General features: G+C 40.5%; 1 protein-coding gene across 1 annotated transcript in view; it reads right to left on the bottom strand.

Annotated features, from left to right (window-relative positions):
* LOC140167405 (serine/threonine-protein kinase tricornered-like) overlaps positions 1-26,758 on the bottom strand; it is a gene marked incomplete at its 5' end in the record, with an annotated part of 79,266 nt that overhangs the window by 28,854 nt on the left and 23,654 nt on the right. Inside the window, one exon of the mRNA XM_072190712.1 lies at positions 16,448-16,493. Coding sequence (XP_072046813.1) covers positions 16,448-16,493 — 46 coding nt within the window. The remainder of the gene's footprint in view (positions 1-16,447; positions 16,494-26,758) is intronic.

Raw genomic sequence — 26,758 nt, 5'->3', positions numbered from 1 at the left:
GCGATAACGACCTGGTGGAGGCTTTTGGGGATGAAGTAACGAAGACACTGGCAAACTAAATGCCGGGTTTTTACCATAATTGCAAGACTTCAGGTATAAACAATAATATTCTGAGCTTGAATAAATATTCTCCACAAATTAGAACAGAAAAAGCTACTGATTGTATAATTCTCAAGCATTGAAAGCCTAAAGGTATTTTTTCACCAGTGCTGGTTATGAGAGTGTTGTTACGGCAATGAATCCAACACACTTGAGAAGTTTTGTTGACCATCTGAGGCATCGCCACCTTAAATTATAATAAAATAAATTTAGGATTTATAAACAGGGATGTAAGTGGGGTATTTAAAAAAATACGGAAACTAATATACAGAAACTATGCAAGCGAAGCGAGCATCCCGAGCGCTTGCGCGAGGCGTTCTCGGGGGTCCAGGGGGCCGAGCCCCCGGCGGGGGTATGGGTGCAGCGCCCCCGTTGGAAAATTTTGTTATTTTAGGGGATGAAAAAAAATACGGAATTCCGTACAAATACGGAGAAATTACATCTCTGTATAAAGCGCCTTTCTCCAGATCTTAGAGGACTCAAAGCGCTGTAATTTTGCTGCAATGATGAATCATCACAATCAGATCGCATCAACTAGGCCAGTTGCTACCGAACGGCACGGCACACACCAATCCACATTTAGATTATAACATCCACCAATTATCTGTGCAGCTCCCCAAATTCTATTGGGTGAAGGAAGTTTTTGATAACCAAACAACTAATCACCGATTTTTGTGATACAGGAGGAAACCGGAGATCCCGGAGAAAACCTGCGAGAGCGAGCATGGAATCGGGATAAACCAAGTGCACATGAGTCCTTGGGCGCGCCGGGCTTGAACCTGGGACCTCAGTGGTGCAAGGCGAGGAACTACCGCTGCGCCAACTCGCTCCCCTACAACTCGCTCCCCCACCTTTCAAGGTATACTTGCCCACCCATCACACCACCTCTCCAAACTTCAAGTATCCAACAATGAAATAACCGAGTGTGTGTGTGCATTTGTAATACGTGTGAAACAGAGATAAAGATGAAAGATGTTGAAGGATGTAACACTAGTTCACAAGTGGGAATGCATGACAGGCAAGGTGGGAAGGGTGGGGGAGGAGGGATTTAACAAGATTTTTCCTTACTTCAAGATTCCACGTACAGCCCATATCCAAGAAATTTAAGCAAAAATCACCAACAAGCAACTACCTGTTACTACCACCATGGATACAACATGGAACAGAAGCAAAAACTTGCATTTCCATAGAGTGTTAAGTGTAGCAGTCACAAGTATTGTAACTGTCTCACTAAAGACCACTTCTAAAGTATTCCGGATCTGAGTCCAATTTACGATAAAAGTCGCATGACTCTTATCAATAGTTAATGATCTTCCATATCAACTAGTCTTGTGCCATCAAACAAATAGACACACAGAAAAAACGGAAAAAATAGATATTGTCCAGTGCCATAGTAAACAAACAGCAATGGATTGCGAGTATCTAATCAGTAATATCAAACAATGTCAAAGGTCATTCATTCATAATGGATGTTATTTCTTAGTATTGATAGAAGTCGTAATCAGCCAAGTAAATCAGACACATAATGAATGCAATCAATGTTGGGCATATTTCCAAATTTCCTACACATGATACTCTGACGTTTGAATCAGTCATGTTTGCTGTATGGAAAATGAAAATGACTAGAACTGATACATGTAGCACCAAAACTTTCAAACAAAAAGAGTGAAGTTTCTGATCTCAGAGCTTCTATTTTCTTGAATAGTGGGCAGATTTCCAATTTGTCACACAAGCATAGTTGATACTGTATTTTCCACTAAATTTTAACAAATTTATATCAACTTTCATATTAAAACTATACAGAAATGGAAACAGGGCTGTCAACTTTTGGAATTGCTTGGCGTGAGACAAAGCCGAGGCAGGATTTGTCGACTACAATGTTCATTTTGACCCATGATTATTTGAGCCATGGCGTTCTAGAATCTGAAAAGCCGGGGTGAGATTACACTCCCTTGGCGTGAGACCGTGAGAAAGTGACCCAATGCGTGAGACTCACGACCAATGCGTGAGACTCACGACCAATGCGTGACACTCACGACCAATGCGTGAGAGTTGACAGCCCTGTGGAAAGTGTTGCATAGCACCAACTTAGTGCTCTCTGATACTCATAGCGCAGTAGATGACCTACCAAAAGAAGGGCTCCGATTATGCAAATGCTATTTGAGGGGTGTTGCGGTTGCGATAGTGCTGTTCGAGGGGCACTGTTGCAAGCGGGCTAGTTCTAGCTTTGAACAGAGTTGTGATACCACAGTATTGCTTGTATTCCTACATATTCTCAGAACTGCAATAGTATTCTTCAGTGCTCCTTTGTGATTTCAGTATACTGAATATCTGCATCAATTATTTGACAGCTCTCTAAGAACTCCACAAATATTTCCTAAAATGTTCAGAAAAGTTACATTTATTTCAAATATTTTTCAAAAGAAATTGCAATATTTCCGGAGATAAAAGAAATCCTAATCTTAATCTCAACATCAATATCCCTTAATCCTAATCCTTACCAACCCTACACCTAGCCCTAGTCTTAATGGATCACCATACCAACAATAATAATTGAACTCATTAAAATTCCATTTCCCAATCTTATATTTCAACCCTACCACACTAGCTTAAAATTACACCTATTTATTTCTGGCTGGCATCACGGTTCACAATTCCTACAAATTAGTTGGCGATCGACGTCCCACGCAAACAAAGTCCACACCTCAATACTACAGGGTATTTCTAGATCTGATCATCTTATATATAGAAACTAAATATGATAAGGTGATAAAGTCTGCTGATAAAAAGAATGGAAGGTGTGCGCTAGGTGTGTATCGTAAAGGTTGATTTAACCATCATTGTCTCACGCCATAGATAGTCATACAGACCCAAGCTAACAGTTATAGAATTTTTCATGTGACTGCTACTTTACAAATACTGTGCATCAAAAAACACATAATCTCAAATCTGTGGGGCCACCCGCCAAATGAGGCAAATATGAACTTAAAAAAACAACAACAATAAGATACATAAGAAAATAGAAGTCACAAAACAAAAACAACATTTTGTCTGATCATGGTCAACTTGTTTAGGGTACATTTTGGCCAACAACTTGCTTTGGAGGCAAACGTTGGTGTATTATTCTTGTTCAGGTATTTACTGATATTGGGAAAAAACAATGATCATGCATGCGTACACGATTGTGTGATCCCAATCCAGGCTTTCATAAAAAAAATCAAATCAATGAATCAATAAAAAGTAGTTCAAATCAATACATATTGTTCGGTAACTAGAATTTTCAGGCCTTCACAAACCCCAGAAACAAATTTATAAAATAAAACTCAACACTGAAAATAGTACCTAGTTAACAATTTAAAAAGCTAGTCTTCTTCAAATCTAAATTTAGTTCTACAAATATGCATCCTCTTTCCACAGTGGGTGTTAATTACTCATGGGTCATGAAGCCTGAGACAAAGACTAAACAATGCAATCATTAGTAAAAATAAATACTTGGTAGTCTACGGTATCATAATGGAATTGTATTACCAGTACACACACAAACAAGGGCGTGTGGCGCGATGCGTTTTGGACTAATTCCTCACAATTTTCCAGTCCATTGATTCTATTCAATTCATGGAATTGTGACATGGTTTGATATGGTGTGATCTATGTATGTGGGATGCATTACATACTATATTTAGTAGATCATTAGGCAATTCATAAGAAATCATAATGATAGAATTTGAAATCCAATACTATATGGATAGAGATCTTCTATACATCAATCACATGAAATTTTCATAATTTTGAAAAATGCATTTTTCAGCATTTATTTTTTGCCACATTTACTACCTTTTTTAAAACCTACATGAAAATCACTCATTGTTTATAATGCAAACAAAACATTTCTTGCTTCACAATATGTCATGAAAAACTAATTGTAACATAAAACAATGAGAAAGCATTATTAAAAATTTAAGTCAAATTTTGCAAAATAATTTGCCAATGTATAAAAAAAAAAAAAGTTGAAAGTGAAACAAAAAGCACTGAAATCAGGTGATTCTCTGAAAACACTCATGTCTCACACCACTGTGTCATTAACCTTATCAATGCTGCCTGTGTCACACACTAGGGCTCAAAGAATTTATACTTTTATGGATGCTATTTCATAAATTACCCATCTCTTGAGTACTGCTCGCTCATTTTATGAGCTGTAAAAATGAATTTTCCACCAAAATCTTTTGAACACTTCAAAATTATTTTGACCATTTAAAAAAAGAAATATGATATTACTCAATCGTGAACAACCTTGTCCAAGCACATCCCTTTTTAAAGGGATTTTTGTTAAAAATAAGAGGGGAATCAGGGGGCACACATAAATTTTTGGTGGGTATGCTCCCCCGCAATTTTGAGGTGGTAGGTCTTTGGGAGCTGATGTCGTACCAGTAAAAAGGGGTCTTTTAGAGCTGCGAACAGGTAAAAGGGGGTCTTTTGGAGCACTCATCCAGTATTCTTTAAGCCCTGTCACACACAGAATAGAAGCTTCTACTGTTTCACATTTCCCAACATGTTTTGTACAATGACGTATTTAAATGTCACAGGCTCCGTAACCATAATAATTATCAGAAATATCATGAAATTGATATTTATACTGGCCTTTACCTGTACATTGTTATACCCGAGTTGACTGTGTGATCCACATTTGTTATAGAAACACCAGCTTTTCTTTGAACAGTGACAGATCACTCACTTTTGCAGTGATCCTTATTATTCACTTGAATTAACGTAATGATATAAAGCATAAATGCGCAATTATCTAATTGAGGCCGTAGTACAACCGGTATAAAATATAGGTCAAATCCTGGTGCAGGATTCATAAGAATATCCTGCATGCTCAAACTATCAGGACAGTTCTGTAAGCCCAATATGTTTGCATATTCACAGAATGACTTCTGAACTGTATGGGTACAAAAATTTAAACTCCACAACTTGAGGTCAAACTTTGACTGTTGAAGCTTTTTGAATAGAGATTTATGAACTATGCCACTGGGTTGAGATCATTTTAGATCGTAGATATTTGTGATGACTCATGCTTGACAACCTGTTGTCATGCCATGGTGTGATGTTTGTTTTGCCTCAATGATTTTATTTTTATACTCATATTGGCCAATATTTATTGAGATTTTTATTCGGGGATTTTTATTCAGTGACTAGGATTGATTTACCAATTATTCTGGACAAATATGAAGGCAGACTAGAGATTTAGGGGATTGTAATCAAAACGAAGAGGATGGGAAAGGCAAGAAGATGATGATTGGGAGAGTATCAGGTAGAGGTTTAAAGAGGAAGCCCTGCTAGTGCAGTTCTTCTGGGGTGAACCAAACCTGCCTGGTTATCAAACTAATCAGTAATGTTATATCTGAATTTGACACAGGTGTTAATTGATGCAACAACATTAAAAGGTCAATTAGCATCTGTCAAATTCAGAGACAACCTGGTCACTGATTAATTTGATAACCGGGCAGATTTGGTTCACCCTCAGAAGAACTGCTCTGAATCTGGCGGAGCTTCCTCTTTAATACGAGCATAGACCTGCAAAGGGTACAACACACTCGCTCAAATACACCAAAAGATCCACAGCGTTTGCAAATATGTTTATTTTTAATTCTGCTGACATAGGGAGGTAGATTTCCTTTAAGATATTAAGCCAAATATCCTACAATAGACCTCTGATGGAGACATTCTCCACAATTTCGTATGTATGGAGCTTACCAGGAATCCCCATTCTGTCTAGCACTGAATGGGGAAATGTGTACAAAATTACACCAAGGAGGAAAATATGAGAAAAGAGGAATATAAGGAAGAATCAAGATGAAGGGAAGAAGAACTATACCATCAAACAGCTCATCCCGAGGATGCCAATTTTGCCAATTGGAAGAAAAGTACGGTTTATAACAGAACATTTATGCAGGCTTTTTAGTTTCACATTTTGAAATATTTTTTACTCATCTCGCACATTATAGAAAACCGCAAAACATCTCTCAACAGTTCAAATCGCAAAAAATTAATGTGAAAACATCATGCTTTACAGTAGGCATGGTAAAAAACTTCAATTAATTTAATTACACCAAGATTGACCAAAATGCACCAATTAAAAAATCATCAATTTGCTCCAACTTGAGTTCTGTACACACTACACAGGCTAGGTCAGTGACCCAATATCATGCGTCATCAAATCTAGTTCAAGTAGTACATGCTGTTACTGGACTTGAAACATTTGCAATCAAACTTACATCTTTACTTCATTAACTACAATTAATGAATTCCATATTGCACTCTATCTGTTCCAGTTGTCAATGCCATGAATAGTTTGAAACTTACAATTTTTCTTATGATTGCATGTCCGAATTATAACTTGTATCACAAACTCGACAGACTAATTGACAGTCGCCACAAAACCAGTGTTCCATTTTTTTTTCAATTAAAAATAAAATTTTGTTGGGCCAATTTTAGCTGCAAGTCCTCACAGGCGGGATTCAGGGGCTTGCCTTAGGGCCATTGGTGAGAAAACCTCTTTATTTTTGTTCGCCTTTGGAGATTTTGCTTCTTTTTTTTTTTTTTTTTTTGAAGAGCTAGGACAATCATGCACTGTATAATGCGGGAATACTGAACACAACATCACTCAAAGTAAATCATAACCTTCCATTCAAGCCATGAATGCTATTATACTAATTAATAAATTTTGATTAAGATACCAAACATCCACAAAACCAGGAACATAAGGCCGTGTAAAATTAAGAGTTTGGTACTCGTTAACTCCCTCCTCAATTTCTGGGATTTGTCAGATTTTTTTTTTTTTTTTTAGATTTTTCAATTTTTTAGACTTTGGAATGATTTATGAAATCTTCATACATATAAATAAGTTTATTAGAGAACAAGCATCACTTCCAAGTCTTTTTGTGGTACTCTAGGGGTTTATCCTCAGAATCTCACATTTGAAAAAAAAAAAAAAAAAAAAAGGGCCTCATCGCTTCCTCGAGCACTGTTGGAGAAGACCGAAAACTACTGACAATGCTAATTTTACATTGAAAAAAAAAAAAAAAAAAAACACCTCCCTCCCTCATCAATTCATGAAAATCCTCTGGACGAGAACCAAAACATTAATTTTATACGGCCTAATGATATTTGGATACCATAAAATTCCCAAAATTGGCATTAAGTTTAGTGAAAAACTGCCAGGGTTTACTGGAAACATAAACATATTTCTACATTTTAAAAAGATGATCTGAAAGTAAAAACCAAATGATTTTAAAACTTTTCACCTATCAAAACATCAAAGGTTTATGTCCTATGTGATCTCCGGGTGTGAAAGCCAACATGTTCCCAGTTTTATAGTGGAACTGACCACGTCATATAATTTTTTGAAATCCATTCCACCGCTGAAGTGTTTCCAACATACCATGGCACCATCACACATGTTTGAACCACTTGGTCACCTTTTACTCACCTCTCGTATGTCGCAACTCAAGAAATTACCAATTCTGTTAAAAATTACTTTCTCGAACATTAGACGTGGGGTGCATATTAAGCAGGGCCGCAATACTCATGACCTTTTATCAATGTTTTGCTTGGCCGATATAAAGGTTGTGTCCCAATAAGCCTGTAAAGCATGGTAAGTGTAAGCAGCTCATGTAGTAATTAACCCATGTTGGTTTAACCCAATGTGGCTGTGTAGCAGGGGTGAAATTAAGTGGGAGACGGGATCTGTTTGCCCCCCAGAAACTCGGAAATGGCCCCTGGTTCCATCTCAATTTTAGTTAACCAGGGGACACTTTTCTCACAAAACTGGCCCCCTGGATAGTGAACCAAAATTTTGACATTTGGAATGTCAATGGGGCCATTGTTGGTATATGGGTCACTTTCAAATTCTCAGCCACACACCCCTACCCAAACCAAACTTGAGTACCCCCCCTGCTGAGCATGTTGTAATTAAACCATGCTATTTCACATTATCTCTTCTGGGCAGCATGGCCTCACATCACATGCTCACTCCATTTCAAGCAAACCCAAAAGCTCAGGACATGTCTCGGAGGATAATTGAATTTCTAAGACCATCAACGGATGAAATGGCCCTGCATCATCTTGACATACAGGTTCAATTTAGATGAGATCCTTTTGCCCTTTAGCTTGCCAGCAAATGCAATTGATATATGTAGGTGTGTTACAAAGAGCAATATTGCGGTTAAGTGCTCTATACAATATATATGAAAATTCTCCAACCATAAATATGGTGAGGTTTTGATGAATATTATTGTAAGTTTTGTCATTTTTTCTTGGGTACTGTATTTGACCTACATGTAATTGGCATCCCTTCCCCTATGGAATTTTTTAAGTTCACAACAACTTTAACTGTCTTAGAGCCATGTTGTAACACTTCCATAAAAAATAGATCATAGTATTTCTTTTCCACAAAATGTTAGCTTTTGATCTGTATTGAGTGTCCTGTATGCCATGTACGTACTGTGTTATGTACATCGAGGTTTTATTTTATTCAAAATCTCGGATTTTGACTTAACTACAGCAACTAGAGGTATGTTAGCTGAGAGTAGCTGAGAATTTGAAAGTGACCCATATACCAACAATGGCGCCATCAACATTTCAAATGTCAAAATTTTTAGCCAAATGTAACACAAATTGTCTTAGTTTTTATTTTTACAACTTTCCCCCAAATATTAGGGAAGTAGTACATTATAAACGTGTAAAAATCAGAATTTTGAAAAATATTGAGGGCGTCGTCAGCAAATGTTACAATATGGCATTAAGCATGCAAATTTCAATGAAATTTCGTCAAAATCACATGAATAGGCATTTTTCTCTTCTCTTTTTCTCCAATTTCTCTTCTCTTTTTTTTTTTTTTGATACCGGGGGGCACACGCCCGTTGAAATAGGGCTGTATACGCGTACTGCTATATAATAAGATCATAGGGGTGGGGGGAGATTTTTGACTCTCTGAAGTTATACAAATGATTGTAGAAAACATAAATGGCTAATTAGGTGCCCCAATCACTTGTCACAACTCGAGTACAAATTCCATATCAGGAGGAGAAAAATACTTCAAGCTAAGATTTTAAAAGACATGATCAAGTACCTCCTCTCATCTCATCCTAGTTATCTTGTCATAATATCAAACACCTTGCTGATCATGTCATGACATTATACCGAGTCCCAACGTGCATCAATTTTGCCACCATGGTGTTCACCATAACCTACTTGTGATAGTCCTACCAGGTAAGAATAATTCTCTCTTCAATCTGTATTTTTCCTTGTCACATTAAGCCCACATAAAAAGGTACATACAACGTCACTTCCTTTGCAATGCATGTGTCATGTAACTAATTCTTGTTTTTAATTTCATGCGACTAAAAACAAAATCCACATGATACAAAATATGGGTCGGTCAAGCCGGTAAAACAGGTTTTTTTTTGCCTAAAGAAGATCACTAAATTACACAAAAATACTACAGAAGCTAGTGTTTCATCATTCTTGTAACACATAGCACTTACAAAACCTGCATTTGCACATAAATCAAGCATGTACAAAATAACGTACATAAAAGGCAACTTGAGGAAGTTCTTCTGTACTGTCTGTGTCCCATCTCAAGTTGTGAGCATCACCATGTTGGATTTTTCAGTGGCAGATCTGAATCAGTGCGTTTATGTGGTTGCGTCGCCAGCGTACAGACAAATTGCCCTTTTACGCTTGCGATTCGAATCTGCCACTGCGAAATCCAACATGGTGGTACTCTCAACTTGAGAAGAGACAGACTCTAACATCCAATATGTCTGCACACTTTTTTTACATTTCTATGGCTAAATACAGGCTGACAGCAACACATTAAATTAATATTCTCTGTATTTGGACTAACTTTTCCCTGGAAGTCAAATATGAGGAAGCAGTGCAGAACCCTTGATTTTGAATATAGACCAGACAGCGGCAATGTAAGATGAAAAGGGCTGTTGACAACTAGACCATTTTATCACCTACGGATAGGTCTCAATGCTAATGCTGTCAATCTATGGTGGCTTGACTTGCATATTCTATATGCGAGCGAACGATGTGTGAAATAATTTTACCGAACTTTGAAAGATGGACTGGGATTCCCAGAAAATATATGGTGGACTACAATGTACATAAACAAGAGAGGTTGCAAATTTATGCTAGAATGAAAGATCATGTGTTGTACAATGTAGACATCATATTGATATTTAAAAGGTCTGTGACCCTACTGATAGCCTCCACTCCACCCCCACTTTACTTCATCAAAATGCAGATTAAGTACTATCTTAAGAACCACTGAAACAATACCAGGCTTGTTTGTACTCATTTGAATGTATTTTTCATGCCGATTCCAAATATGGTCATGAAAATTTACAATTTTGACATTTTTGAATTTTGATTTTTTTTTAAACTTGTCGTCTGCAGTCGACACCTGTGTGGCTAGTAAAGCCTGTAATATATTTTATTCAGGTAGTAAGAACTAGTCATGTACTGTTCTGTGGGCCTCTGCGATATATATACATTTTTAGAATCCAAACCACAGGAGCAATTTTACCTCAAAACTTGGTACAATCAAGTTTGGGAGATAGGCCTCAATGTGGGATAGGAAACACCACGTGTTACGGTCAGACCACTCTCTGTAACTTGTTTTCAATTATAATATACGAATATGGAATGATCAAGTAATACGAGACATTTGTCCAAACAATGTATTGTTTAGTTACATGCATGACTGAAGGAAGTGTTCAAATTCTGTTTATTTTTACAGCAACATGAAGTATGAAACTAAGCATATCACAGGAATTGTCACTATGACCTGATATGTTCTCAATGCCAGTGGCCCAGTTGGTTAACCCTCATTCAACAATCAGAGCTCAAAATTTGACCTGACGTTGTGGAGTATGAGTTTTTGTACCCAACACATCCAAAGGTCATTCTGTCAATGTACGCTCATATTGGAGTTATAGAACTTTGTCCTGATAGATGAGGATACTTGAAGTCATGGTGTGTATTGCACATTATGGTCAAAGGAAGTTCTCATCTTTCCTATTTTATTTCTTAGAACAATGAAAGTAATGATGTCAGCTCACATGACCATACAATGTAGTACATTTTCAATGGGATTTCCAGTGTATAATTATAAATAACCAGCTATTTCACTAAACTGTAACCCTTTCTATTATTCTTTCAAGCGTTCGTAAGTTGCGAATATCATTTTAATAGACGTAACTTTACGAAGAGTCCCTGTGGATAAGCTTTAGTAAATCCCTGTTACTTGTAAACGAAGGGTACCAATCATAAGTCATTTTATAGTGAAATGGATTTTACGATGTGTCGTAAGTTTTGTAAAGTTTAGTGATATGGACCCCTGATAACGGTCTCAGAAGAAAGAAAGCGGGTGAGGGGTGATGTGGGTAACATTACTATCAATAGTTATCCACCATTTGATGTGGCTAATAGTGAGTGATACAGGGTGACCATATAGGGCCTATAGGGTGACGTTCTCGGTAGAAACAGTATCATGCAATGATTACCAGGTACACCGGAAGTCACTTAACTGCGATAAGCTACATCGTAGCATGCGGGTAACGAAAAAGTTCTTCCGTACTTCCGGTCTCCCCACTAAATGCATGGGCAGCGCTCGAAATAAGGCGAGTACTTGCGTCAAATACCCGTGAAAGTAGGCGCAGACCCGCAAATTTCCTACGGTACGGGTCCACATGACCCGTAAAAATTGAACCAGGCAAAGAGTAGAAAATTCTAGTTTTGTTGTTCCACTGGAAGATCTGGTTCACATTATACGTCCAGCTCCCTGGGTACACTTTTCTGGGTACACTTCCTTTTAGTTTCCCATAAAGTTTTCAACCCGGGTATTCAATTTTCTACAATCTACATACTGTAGCCGTAACTAATAAAGGCAAAGGTCCGGGGTCGGACCCTTGAAATTTCAAGGTCAAGGGTCCGGAGGACCCTTAGATTTTTCTTCTTATTTCGAGGCCTGTGCATGGGAGTGAATGGTTACCCGTGAGCAGTACAAATGACCCAGTTGATGGTGATAAATATCGAAAATATGGGGAGGGGGGTAAAAGTGCTATGATAGGAGGTGTTCAGCATAAACACATTGTTAATGGATGGGATTTTATCATTTTGAATGGGATATGGGAAAAATTTAGGCAGATAAACAACCAAAATTGCCTACACCTTCCATCATGTTTTATCAAATCACATACATCATTTTACTATTTTTATATGCAAATTGCAACATCTGGACCTATGCATAAATGGGTGGAGTAGAATCAGTACATACAAATTACAATACATGTTTCACATCCTTTTTGCTGTTCAAAAGAGTACATCCTAGACAAATTCAATGCTGAGTAAGCAAACATATGTGGCGCTGTGTGCATCTGGTACAATATACATGGGTGGGGTAGATATTGTTCAGTAAAATTCAAATAATCAAACCTTTCTATACACCAACCAATGACCATCCTATGGTCTATGGATAGGAGCTACCCCGCTGTCCACAAAAACATCCTCACAACTTTCACATTTTCAACTTGGGAGCTACCTAATAGTCCAAACATAAGGATGGCACAAAACCTGCATGTAATGCTTGTAAACAAGTACTGCTCTCATCAGGACTCATGGCTTCCTAATCAACTTGCCTATTCAGGCTATTGTACCAGTTACTATATATGGTTCACGTCTTGCCCATTGCCAACACTCAATAATTGCCCACAGGAAAGCGACACGTTTGAGTCCATGCACTCATCTACTGATCACCAACTTCAGGGGTTCTTTTAAACTTATGTTTGAGGCCAAAAGGGGCCAAACACATTTCAAACATACATGACTGTGGGCTGAATACACCACCTTTCTTTTGTTTCCTTTACATTTTAGAGTTGGTCAAGGGGACACATATCTAAGGTCGGCATGCCGGATTTGGCCAACATTTGGCCAACGGGCTGCCTGTTGAGAGCCTCTGACCTACTTTAATACTTACACCTTGCAGGTTAAGGAGAAGCTACTCCAAATGTCTCTTGTACCCCTGAAAAGGGTCTACAAGACCACAGAATCACTACATACACTCCAAGCCATTGACAAACCTGTGACATCCTCTTTGATGCTACCACATGTAGGCCTACCTACATGCACTTCCTTCCAATTGATGAAGGGGATGATAAGCTACCTCATCACTCCATGAAAAGCTATCCTCACTATTTTTGGAGGTTTCAAAATAATCATGGACCATATTATGCTTCCAAACAGTGGGGCAGTTGAATTCTGAAATCATGGCTGCTAACATACAAGAGCAGTTGATGCTTGGGTTAGCTACTTAAATCCCGATTCTGGCTCCACATTGCAGCGCGATATGATGCTGCGATGCAGTTAAAACATCGCAGCACCGCAAAAAGAAAAAGAAATGTATATTTCGATTTCATCGCGCGATGCTGCGATGTTTTAAAATCATGTGGGGTCTGCATCTCCTTAATTACGGTCATGCTGCCGACCTTGACTTTCCAGCAGCCAATCAGAAGCGCGCACGGCTGCAATATTGCAGCACAATGTGAAAAAGTTGAACATTTTCCAACTCCATCGCGTACCGCAATTTTCACCGCGCAATGAGAATTTTCACTGCTGAGCTCATAAAAACCTGGCTCAGATTATAGTTTTTATAGCATCGCATCGCGCTGTGATGTGGAGTCAGGATCGGGCTTAACACTTTCTCTGAGTTAATATTATGATCCACCTGACCTATCATCTCTGATTGGCTCTTTAATGTTATTACCCTAGACTTGAGGAGGCCTGTAACACATGGTGTCAAGACTTGCATTAAGAGTTCACATACAAATCACTATCCAAAGGCCATCTTGTAAGAACCTGGTCACAAAACAGTAGAAGATTTTACAATCATCCTAGGAGTTCGCTATATCATATAATTGAATATTTGTCAGCCAGTTGGCTTGTAAGACTACAGTACTGAAGTCACACATACAATTGAACAATTTTACAATCATAGGATATATAATTGTATATTTGTATCTAGGCCAGTGACAGTTGGCGCCAAGAAATCGTGAAACACACATTATTACGATGCCCTATGAGGCATTTCCCATCTCCTGCCTGACTGCCACAGTGCAACCCAATTCATGAAATCACATTAAAATTTAATAAAGCAGACCTGTTTACCATCAGCCATGAAATTTCACACATGGACAAACCTAGAAATATTTTTGTCCAAGACCAATTTGTATGATGGAATATAATACACACAAGTACGACTGGTCAGCTTGAGAAGTCGTATCAGAATCGAAACAACAAAGACAAACTAAAAAATATTTTGTAAATTGTGTAAGAATCAAATATTTTATTTTAAAATATAATACAGAAAAACATGAGAAATGTTACAATTTTCACCTTGGGAGTAAAAACTCATTCTTGAGTTAGTTATAATTTCTGAGAATTCTCTCCCTAATTACACAAAAAATACCCCATGAAAAATATTTCTGCTTAAAATGGCCCTCGTAACCAAAAAATATTTTGAGCTTTGTCCGTAACAACAGGGATATATGAGACCCCACGACTATCTCCAGTCTTACAAACAATCTTGTAAAAGCAGACAAATGGCAAATCCAGACATTTGCTTTCCAGGAAATTTCTGCATTTGAAGGGAAATAATTGGCTACCCAGAAAAAGAAGTAAGGAATTTCAGATATATATAATACTCAATTTATTTTCAGAAATTCTTCCGCAAAATATTTTTTCATGCTTGGAACGTACATGTATGTTAATGCCTGATGGTTCTGGGAGTTTAAGATGAATCAAATCAATTTCCTCTCCTCCCTTCCACATGTCATAAGAATCTTTGTAACAATCGATTTCCCCATGCTGGCCAAAATTTCAGCCACCACCATTACCAGACAGCTGCAATACTATACATTCAATAACACCAGACAATTTGTATGTGATCGACATCTTCATCTGATCAAATTTGAACTTGGTAATTTAGTTTGCTTGGTAATACAACGGTAAAGGTAGATGGTCTGACTTTGTAATTACTACAGTTTTTGATGCAAGACAATGGGGATTTTAAGTGTATTGAAAAGTTGGCGGCATGAATTAAAGCAAAATACAGCATGAATGTATGCAAGGACATTTAATTTTAAAAGGAAAATGTCATATGCAATGAGTTGTCTTCACTACTCTATTACCTGTACTGCATAAAAAGTCTCACGTTGAAGGGACTAGATTTTCTCCATCAAGATTTTTTCTCTAAGTATTCAAATATTGTTTGGCCCACCCACACACACACAATTTTAAGTTAGGTAGAGGCAGAATAAGAATTTTCAAACAGCAAATCTTTTGTAGAAAGTGTAGACTTTCCTTTTACATGGGAGAGCATGGCCTAATGGTTGAGGTACTCGCCTTTGGTCCATGAGGTCCCGGGTTCAATTCCTGGCAGTGGCAACTTGCTGGAATCAAAAACAGTAAGATCATCCAGCATACAGAGTCTCATACTTCTGCTCTCCACATGGTGCATTTAGAGTCAGGTTAATGAACCATGAGAGTCAATACTTCATGCTTAGGACTTGTTAAGCTTACCCCATGTACACTGAGCCAAGCATCTTGTAGTCGTTTTGAAAGAGAATTGACAGCCATTCATCACAGATTCAAATATTAACTTTCATGTTCATAGAAGTCAAGGTGCTTGATACATTGTAGGGTTGGGATTTTCGGGTAATTTTGTGCCCGGGTACCCGTTTGTTTTTCGTGCGGGTACCCGAAATTGCAAAAAAAAATTCAAAAAAAGGAATTTCGGGTACCCGGGCATGGAATTTCCTGCCCGGGTACTAGACCTTTGATGAACCATAACTTCACTTCCAGATGTCCGCTGAAGCTGGTTGAGGTGTCATTTTAAAGCTGAAAGTGCATTCTTTCAAACTCTGCAAGAAACAGAAATTTTTCTAGAGCCGAATTTACTACCACTTTGTGGTGGACGGTCACATATAGCCAAACAAAGGTTCCAAGTATTACCTTTTGTTTCCTATTGTTTTGGAAATTTTAACTGCTCATGTCTTTTGAACTGGTTGTCCAAATTCCATGGAGTTTTCTACAAAACGTAGCTTTGTAAATACTGTTTACAATCATAAGAAACTGAAAATTTAATATGTTCGACTTCCGACTGATTTTGCTTGATCACATCACATAGTGTCAGAGATTTTGTGTGTGACGTCACTTTCATGTCTTGCGTCTCCGGGAAAGATATACAGGACAGACAAACAGACTGACAGACAGAAATAATTACCTCTTCTTCTGTTAAACCTTGTATTGATTCTTCTAATCTTCTTTGTCTGTGTATAGAAGAAAAAAAAAAGAACAGAAAAACATTGGATTATAATATATTGCAATGTTTGAAAACAATTTCTTAATGGATGCATCACAGGATGGCATCTTGATATCGCCTGGATTAAATCTTTTCCTTCTGGGATTTTGCACTTTACACATACTACTCATCACACGAAAGAAATCCAGTACATTAAGTATTTGTATTGTGCTTAATGTACTTCATGTGCTTGTATTAACGAGAAATTAGAATTATTTGTGAAGGTACATGTATATCAAATTTGCAAACTTATTACTTTTTGAGAACATTTTTTATTCACAAAATTTACCTTGCAACACACCTTATTGACCATAACGCTAAACATGGTTTTTGGCTTTCAGAAATGAAAAAAAGGAACAAAAAGAGTGAATAGGAAAAAGATGTTACTTTGCACCTCAGGGATTCGAACCTTAGACCCCTCAGGTGCCAAGCACAAAATCACTGACTGGAAGCCACAGGGATGCAAATTGTGCGGGAGCGGGGAGCACCGCTCCTAGGAAATGAGGGTCAAAATTGAGGAAATAATGCCATGGGAAGAAAAAAGAAAGAGAGGAAAAGGGAGGGAGAGAGAAGAAAAGAAAAAAGAAGAGGAAGAGGGAAAAGAGGAAAGAAAAAGGAGAGTGAGGTACAAGATAATAGGGGAGGGCTGTGAGGAAGTGAAGCTAATGAATGAAAGAGAGGAAATCTTGAAAGACACTGGTTGTGCAAAATTGGGAGGAATTCACATTATTGTTCAAGAAATAAGAGCAAAAAAGGTGTTGGTGTTAGATAGAATATTGAAATGGGATATGAGGAAATTTATTATTCATCACCATCATGACCATAGGAGGTATTCAATGTATTTTAACAGGAAAAAAAGAAGTTGGATGAAGATAGGTGGAAACAGGGATCATATCTGAGGAAATTTAGAGATGCGGCAATCATATCTGAGGAAATTTATAGATAGGCAGCAATGAGGATTTTATGGGAACACTGAAAAGTCCTGAAGGAATTCAGTGTATCAATACTAATGCCATTGAGAAGAGGACAAACAGGAAAATATTGAGGAAATTTAAAAAGAAAAATCATAAAGCACTAAACAAGTTATGCTCCTCTGACAAAAAATGAAAGTGGAATGGGGTAATGGAAAATAAAAGGGGAAAGTAGCCTCTGTCCGACAAAAATTGACCCCAAACTAGTGTAAAATCGATTTTTTTTCCGGCACGCCAAGCATTACATTATCATCTTAAAGCCTTTTTGGAAGCTCGAAGACCTAATATAGTCGCTCTAGAAATACACGCTATGTTAACATTCTCATCTTTTGAAGTGCAGAATAAAGCTATTTTATGCATGGTATGATCATGGAAGTAAGAGACATGGAAGCTGGTCGATCCAACACCTATTGAATTATTTACGTAACATTCTATAGAGGTTACGTATCAAGCTATTGTGATAACAATGTAGTCAGCGTGTCTTTGATGTGGATCAGACTTGCCGCCTGTATTGCCAGTTCGTTTATTTACAGGTTTATTATTTTGAGCAAAAATCGTGTTTTCTTGATTATGTTTCAAGTATTTTGGTTTTATTCGGAAAAAAGTGACAGGGATGTTAGATTTGTAATCCATAATTACAGAAATCCATTCAAAATATCGATTTCTACCCTATACTTACAGATTTTCTTAAACTTCAAAATATTGGAAATCATGCATTTAAGTCTAAACCGCTAATTAGCGGTAATAATTGATATGCGCACTTGGCACATGCTTTCCATTATAAAATGAATCCGCATCTATTTGTGTGCCCGGGCTGCCCGAAATTGCTGTTGACCAGAATGTTCCAGAGTCGGGTATTATCTTTACATTTTATGTAAAATAAATTGTATTTCATTTCATTTTCTGTTTTAAAACTGCTATCTGAAAGTCTAGCATATATGGTCGAATCCAACGAAAAGTGTACACGGCATGTTCAGGGCCATAACTTAAAAGCATTAATCAATTGGCATTCATTTTTGTATTGTGTTTATTCGCCTTGATCATACGCTTCGCGCCATATATAATAAGACCCCCTTCTGTGAAAAACTTAGACACAGAGACTCCAAAACATGCTATTTTTACCCATTTTTTCAAAATATTTCTTAAAGTATTTTTAAAAGCGTCTAAATCAGTTATGAAAAGAAGTCATTGGATTGAATCTAAATTGATTTCCTGAAAGGCGTGTATTCAAAGATTGCCTGTTCAATTTTTCACATATTTGTACATAATTATGAATTTTTTGTGATCATTTTTGAGTGGTATTTTTTTACATTACCTACGAATACAATTTTTCATAGCACTAGATATATCTTTAAAAAATGGAAATCACTAATAAATGCGCAATTGATACAAGCTTTGATATGTCCATTACTGAAATGCATTGCATTCGGGCATCTTTATTATTGTGTTTAGCTGCCAGAAATTCTAAATGGCACAAAGGTAGGTTTGGTAAAAAATATGCATTACCTCCGAATACATGTTAAAAACTGTGTCATTTCCACAAAGTGAGAGAATAGTAAACAATAGTTAAGCAATAGGTGCAGGGTAATACACTCTTTATTTCTACCAAGTTTCAATAGCCTGCGTTTAAATATTTCTGATATGTCAACAATAAAAGCAAGTATTCGTAGGTAAATTTCGGTAACCGAATGTTACCTACTGAATACAATTTGACATCATGACAGTATTGTGAAACACCGCCATTCATGCCAATGCCCATATTGGTACATAACGAAGGCCTGTATGTTTGCTATCAAATCATATGTCAATGAAAGTTGCGAATTCACATACATGCCCACCATGCAAAACTGAATACGGCTTAATTGTTGAAAAATATGTACTGAAATTGACCACAGTCTGCTCATTTGAAAGAAAAATCAGCTTCAAAGAAGATTAGAAGGGGATACATACTTGGATTTGTCAACTGTCATGTGTGCTTCATTTTAAATGTTTACCGACCTTCTGGTGTCTGAGTAATTTGTGTCCAAATTGATTTATTCGAAGGTAACTTTTGACGTTTTCGCTAAGGTTACCTACGAATACCATGGAAAAAACGACTGTTCTCATTGTCTCATGATCTAGACAATATAATGATGGACCCTGGTATAAAGCTAATTGTAGTTGCCCTCAAACGAAAGGCCACAAGACGTAACTGACTCCAAGATGGACTTCACAAGTCTGCAATAACGGTTTTAAGCGAGTTGTGTGCAATTAAGCAAATTAAAGTCACTTTAGTGCCTTTGTTTCTTACTTCAATACTCTTTCAACCGCTGTGAACCGACATTATTAATACATGATAGGGTCTAAAGTATCAATAAACGCATATAAAGAAAATGATACATTCAAAGTGCTTTATAAAATGAAGTTTTGATTGGGATATCCACCAAAAGTCTAATTCTTACCTACAAATACTGAAATGTTACTTACGAATACAGCATAATACATGACATGTGTAATGAAGTGTCGCTACCAATGGATATTAATTGTCAAGAACTTTAAGCGGTACCCCAGGACACTATTATTACCCATATACGGATTCATTCAACAATTATTTATTATGTAAAATTGCTGATTAACTACTTGTATATCAAAATGAAGTGGTCAAAATCTTGCTAAAAGCATCAAAAAATTTTGATCTAAGGTAATAGCATTTATTCATTTGGACGCGTACCATCTGAAAGAGATCTAAAACTACCATTTTATTAATACATTACCATAATAGCAAACTTTAAACCTCTAAACTCAATATAGATATTGTTAAATCGCTCATGTTACCTACGAATACCGGGTTTGTTCACCTTTTCATTGTATAAAGCGTTAGGTGTATGCTTATAATTCCTAATATTCTTGAAAACATATATCCTACTCGTTCTTATACAATGTGTAAATTGATTCATACTCATTTGATAAATAAAATACAGAAACTGACCTAAACTTCATTTTCAAAAATAAACTAGCATAAATTGACTAAGATCATATTGATCGCGTTATAAAAATAAAACAAATATTTTCTGGTTGAGCAAGCATTTTCCTGACACCCTGTGGTCTAAAAAAAAAAAAAAAAGCGTTAATGGGAATATTCCATTTGTTCTAGGTTGATTAGTATTGCGATAGTGAAAGCATCCTAGTGGTATTCGTAGGTAACATTGGGTTTTGATATCACATTTACTATCACACGTCCTGGATTTATTTTTCAAGATTAGTAATGGCACTTTTGGTTCCTATAAGGCCAATATGTCATCAATCAATGGGCAAAAGGAAAAAATTGTGGAGACATTTTTATTTCGGACTTTTATTTTTGGCCCGTGGACACTTTTTGGTTGGATTCGACCATATATACATTTAATCGGTAGGTTTTCACATAATTACATACTTTTAATAAAATTGTATAAATTAAACTGATAGCATTCTGACAATTATGTAGGGATTTTATAAAATCTGTTTGTGTTAATAAAACTAGTCATGCACTGCGGTAATATAACACAGCCCATTGTCAGGACTTAGTACACGACCTCGTACTGCTATTGATTTTTAAGCGGGAACTTTGATTTTAGACATGGTACACGTTGACCATGCGATGACTCAATTGTTCCACTTTCAACTGTACTGCTTTTGTTCAGTATCGCGGCAAGTATGATACTCACTTTGATGTAGTATTTGACCAGCTTCCATGTGTATTACTTCCATGGTATGATTGAGGAAATCTTCAGCCTAAAGACCTTGCTCCTGAGGAAGAAATCACAATTTGCACCCCTGGGAAGCCACAGGGATTTCACTGGCCCAGCCAGTGATTCTGTGCGTATGTAGCTTAGGCTGATTGCATCATGGCATCACATAGAATGCATGCTTGCATATTGGTTTTCTTTGTAAGATTTTATAGAGTTAAGATTAACTGTTCTGTACGTCTTTAGCAAAAATTGCAGCCATAATACAACAGGAGTGCCCAATATGCAGTCAACATGGCAAATGCGACCCTCAACCACAAAACGGCAGACCCTGTTTGTATTGAGTAAAATATAACTAACATCACAATTAAGAGCAGAAGGCTTTAAGCTTTCAGAACTAATTACAATGCAATAAACAAGGGGCTATGTGTACTTTTCTCTCTTAAAGTGGTCAATTAATGTCTTCTACTGTGCATATTATGTAGTTAAGCCCGATTCATACTGATTTGTGGACGCAAATTTTTTACTGCAAAGTATTCACCAAGGTATTTTACAATAGAGTTTTGATAATTCATATGCCACATACTTTTTGCGATAAAGCATTTATCGCCAAGTTAGTGTTGGTGTTGGTATTTTGTTTTTGGTGATTGTCAATATAAATAGTCCCAAACAAAAATGTTTGGTAGACTCATAACCGGTGCGATCTTACCTTTCCGATGTTGATTAAGATACTTCTTGCATCGATCCCGAGATGCGGAAAAACCAATAGTCATTTTGTCCCACATAAATGAATAAATAACAAAAACCCCGATCCCCGGTGGACTCACCCAAAAGGTGACGTCACACCATATGATAAATCCCTTATCCGACTTGGGATCCCCTACTCGGACCAAACTTGTAGGGGTGGCGGGGTCGGGATAATCAACATCGGAAAGGTAAGATCGCGACCGGTTATGAGTCTACCAAACATTTTTGTTTGGGACTAGACTCAGTACACCGGTCGATCTTACCGCTTCCGATGTTGATTAAGATACTTCTTGCATCAACATCTGAAAGATCGATCTAGCAAGTAACCGACGGATGGAGGTACAAGATTGGTCAGCATCTGATCAGGGATCGGGAGCGGTAATAGCGATGGTTTTCGCGAGGTCAGAAAATATTTTCCCCAACGGTCGGGAAACAAAAAGACCACGCGATCACAGACATAAACCTCCTTACTTAATAAGTTTGGTGGTTAAGAATAGCGACACTGGTTCTTACCATGCTGAGTATTCTGTATAGTCTGAAAACCTGGTACCCGTACACCACCGTATTATGATCGCCCGAACAATGTCGGTAAACCTCCGCCCGTCTCTGATTACTAACGAAGCGGAAGTATCGTAGAGAAGGGCGAAGGTGGCTTCCGGGACACCGCCTGCTAGATCTCCTCAAGGGACAACCGAACGGTATACCCAAGATGATGAGATAGCTCGTGTCGAGTGGGTCGTGGGACGCCGAAACCTTCGCGATCCCCGGACCCCACCAACACCTGGACCAGCCATTGCGACAGCGGCTGGACCGAAAGGCTCTGTAAGGGTGATGAATGCGGTCGTGAGTCCCTCGCAAGGCTTGTGTTCGGAAGAAATAGTGCTGTAGCGCCTTATCGGACACCCCAGCCTATCTTTGGCTTCAGCCGAACCTTGCCCAACCCTGGGGATTGGAGAGGGACGAATGTCGGTATGCACCGCGCCCGTTCGTAGTCACGAGAACAGAGCGCCGAAACAGTGTCGCTCCAGTGTTTGTGAACACGGAAGCTAACCTCGAGACCGTGTGCAACTCAGCACCGCCGTCCGAAGCCAACGCCAAACCGGAAAGCCATCTTGAGAGTTACGTATTTAAGCGCCGCTTTTGACGGAAGGTCAAAAGGGTGACCCTTAAAGTAATCTAAGACTGTGTTGGGATCCCATAGGAGGATCACTCTCCTTTTTTGGTAGACACTCGTTGAACATACCGTCGAGGCGTAGACTAATAAGGTAACCATCGGCTATGATAGTCGACCCGTCTCGAAACCTCGGTGAATGGAGAGGACAGCTGACTTATAGCTGGCCCCAGTGGCCCGCTGAAGTCTTGCTTGGAACTTTTCTGTCAGAAACTCCGAACTAGCAGCACAGAGGTTTCTAGCGGGAGAGCTATTTGTCTCATTGCACCAAGAGTAGTATGGAGCCAGACTCTGGCTATACGCACGGAGGGTAGACTTCCGTCAGCCCGGCGATGAGAGAAAAACAGCTTCTGATGAAAAGTATCCCTCCGCTGCGTGTTCCCTGGTAAGGGCCATGCAGCTAACTGCAGGTGCTCTAGTGATAGACTGGGTACCTCCGCTCCGGGCATCCGGAGTAGATCTGGTACTGGGAGTGCCAGCGGCCTTGCCGCTAGCAGAATGACAATGCAGTCTTCCCACCCGATCTTGGCCACCACCCTCATGAGTAGTGAGATCGGAGGGACTGCATAAGCTGTCATCCTCCCCAGTCTATGGACAGAGCGCCCACGGTGAATGCTTGGGGGTCCGCGACCCTTGAGCAGTACACCGGCAGTGGATGATTGCGATGAGATGCGAACAGATCTTTCGAGGGGAGGTACATCCCCTTGAAGATCGTCTGAGCGACCTGCGGAGCAAGGGACCATTCTGCTGGTCCCGACACCCTTCCTCGTGACAGATTGTGCGCGAGGATGCTGGTGACGCCAGCGATGTGTATCGCTCTCATCGTAATCTGCCTGAACTTGCACCACCCTATCAGGTGTCGTGCATGCAGGCTCAATCGTGGTGGCCCGGAGTCCCCTTGTCTGTTGGGGTAGGCTACCACGGTTGTGTTATCCGTCAGGACAACAGTATGTGATTCCACGATCACCTCCTCGTAAGCGAGGGAGGTTGATGTGAAACTCTGTCTCTATGGCCCCCATAGGCCCGAGACGGAGTCTCCGTGGATGTGGACCCCCCAGCCCCGTTTTGACGCTATGGTCGTCACTACGTGACATACCGGGGTGCAGGAAACCTGACACCCTGGGTCAAATTGGGCTGATGGGTCCACCACCAGAGTTCTCTCGCGCGATCTCCGACAACGGAACCGCGAGGGATATTGGTGACGACTGGGCCTGCAAGCAGGCTAGAAGGTGTAGTTGGGTAAGCCTAACGAGAAAGCGGCAGTACAGTACGAGGTCTACCATACTGGCCATTAGGCCTACCACCTTCATCCATGCCACAGCGGGTTTTGCCCGAGACTCGGCCAAGAGTCAGGCACACCGCACCATGTTAAATCACCCGCTCGGGTGAGAGCACCGCTGAACCCCTCCGTGAGGGTGATCTGGGCCCCTACAAATAGTGGTGTCTGCGTCGGGACCACGCTGGACTTTTTGAGCTGATCAAAAATCCAGGGTCCCGCACCCACGGACTATCAACCCCATGAGACCCGTAGTCTTCAGTGGAGTGCGTCCAGTATATGAGCCAAACGTCCAGGTAGCAACTGATGTTGACACCCCTGTGCTTCAGGTACGCTGCCACCGCTCTGACCAAGAGTGTTAAACACCCTGGGAGAGATGGACAGGCGGATGGCGGTATCAAAACTGGTAATTTTGATCCTGTACCTAGAAGCGCAGATGCCTCCGATCTTGAGAGGCGATTGGCATATGCATATAGGCGTCCGAGAGATCTAGCGATGCTGTTCCCATGCCCCTGATGGGGCAGGCTAGCACCGAGGCGAGAGTCCCCATTCTGAACCTCTTGGGCCTGAAGAGCGTGTTCAACAGCCTGCGGTTCCGGATGGGGCTCCCGTCGCCGGTCTTCCTTGGAGCCAATGGCTCCAAGATCACCCGTAGAACGGGGGTAGACCGGGACAATCGCCCGCTTCGTGAGAAGCTGTGTGATCCCTGTCAGTAGTGCCCGACGCTGGGGGCCGTCTGACGGCACTACTGTGGACCTCTGAAATGTGCAGCGAATGTGGGGAGACTGGGTTGCCAGTCTGTAACCCCCACTCACCACTGACCATACCCAGGCGCTCAGAGAGATGGGTTCCCACCTCTGGGTGAAAGCCATAAGCGGTCGTCCACTGGGAGATCCCCTGTGGAAAAACGCTGAGCCCCCAGGAATGCTCTGCCTAGCTTCCCTTGGAAGAGCGCTTGCTCTTCTTGGGGCTTGCCAGCTGTTCCTGTGCTACCCTTGCGCCTCCCAGAAATGGGTGCTGCAGAGGTAGTGGGCTCGGGTACTGTTGGTGGTGCACGGCCTGCTGAAGTCGGAGCTCCTACCCATGGTAAGGGCAGTTTCCGACCTCTTCAGAGTGCTCCCGTTGGTAGCTTCTTTGCACGGTCCTCCACCGTAGCGCAGAAGCATCCAAAGAGAAAAAGGACCCTGCCTTTCCATCGCATTGAGCGATTGGAGTGGCAGGCCCCTCCCCCCCGGCGCTGAGTGGACACCCTATGGGCTAGGCCCATGGAGCTCTCGTTGAGGCTAGCTGTTAGCACCGCTAATAGGCTCACCTCGCATGGAAGAGCTCAGATGTTGTCTGAGCGTGATACGCTTGAGCGACATCTGGGTCCCTCTCGGATCCCCTCAGGTAGGTCCGTGGTCCTCCCCGCGTTACACGCAGAGGAAGCGTGCAAGCACGCGGCGTCATAGCTCTACTGAGCTCGACAGCCCCACGATATCTACCCGTGAGGTTTGCCGGGAATGAGAGTGCAGGCGCCCCTGTGAGGAAGCAGCAGCTGAGCATCCTACTGAAAGGATCCCTGGTCCTCCTCCATGGACTCCCCCTTAGGGGGTGTCCGGAGGAAGATCAGTGCTGTTGCTCCCCTCGCTGGGCAGCGGGGAAGGAGACTGTAGTGATGTCACTACCGTACTCAGCTTCCGACTCCTTTCCCTCGCCCACAGTATCCGTATCATGCTCCGATGATGACGGTAACTGAGGACGGGCATCTGAAAGCGGGTAAGAAGGCATAACCACTGTGTGGCTCGCCGACTACCTGCCAGCAGAAGAGGGAGTACTCCGCAAGACCCTGAGGTATCCGCCATGGCACCACTGGGTCCGCATGCTCTCGCAAGCCGTCGTCCTAGTGCTAGCAGCACGGGCCTACCCTGATCAAGATCTGGGTTAGCTCCATGCCGGCTGGCCTGGTCAACAGCTGATGTTGGTACTGCGTGGCCATCGCTAGGCGACACTTGCCACGGTGCTGGGCCGTGGAAGAAACACCCTGCGGCGGGTACCACGGGCATACCCAGCCGGCAGCTGACCCTGAAAGGATCCGCCACCAGGGTAACCCCATGGTACTGCAGTACCAGCACCGCCTCCCCCTTGTTGCCACAGAGACTGTGGCGACTAAAGCGAGTGCTGCGGTACCGGTGCGGTATCAGCGTGGGTACCCGTGAGGGTTCCCAACTGTGGACCGCTGTACCCTCGCCACACTGCGTTCCCTGTTTGGGGGATCAAGCTGTGTGCTGGCGTGGTACCGGCGCGGTACTAGCGTAGGTGCCCGTGAGGGCTCCCGGCTGTGTACCACTGTACCCATGCCTCACTGCGTTCCCCGCAAGGGGA

The sequence above is a fragment of the Amphiura filiformis genome, chromosome 13 (assembly GCF_039555335.1).
Source record: "Amphiura filiformis chromosome 13, Afil_fr2py, whole genome shotgun sequence".
Lineage (NCBI taxonomy): Eukaryota > Metazoa > Echinodermata > Ophiuroidea > Amphilepidida > Amphiuridae > Amphiura > Amphiura filiformis.
This window is presented reverse-complemented; position numbering and strand designations above follow the sequence as displayed.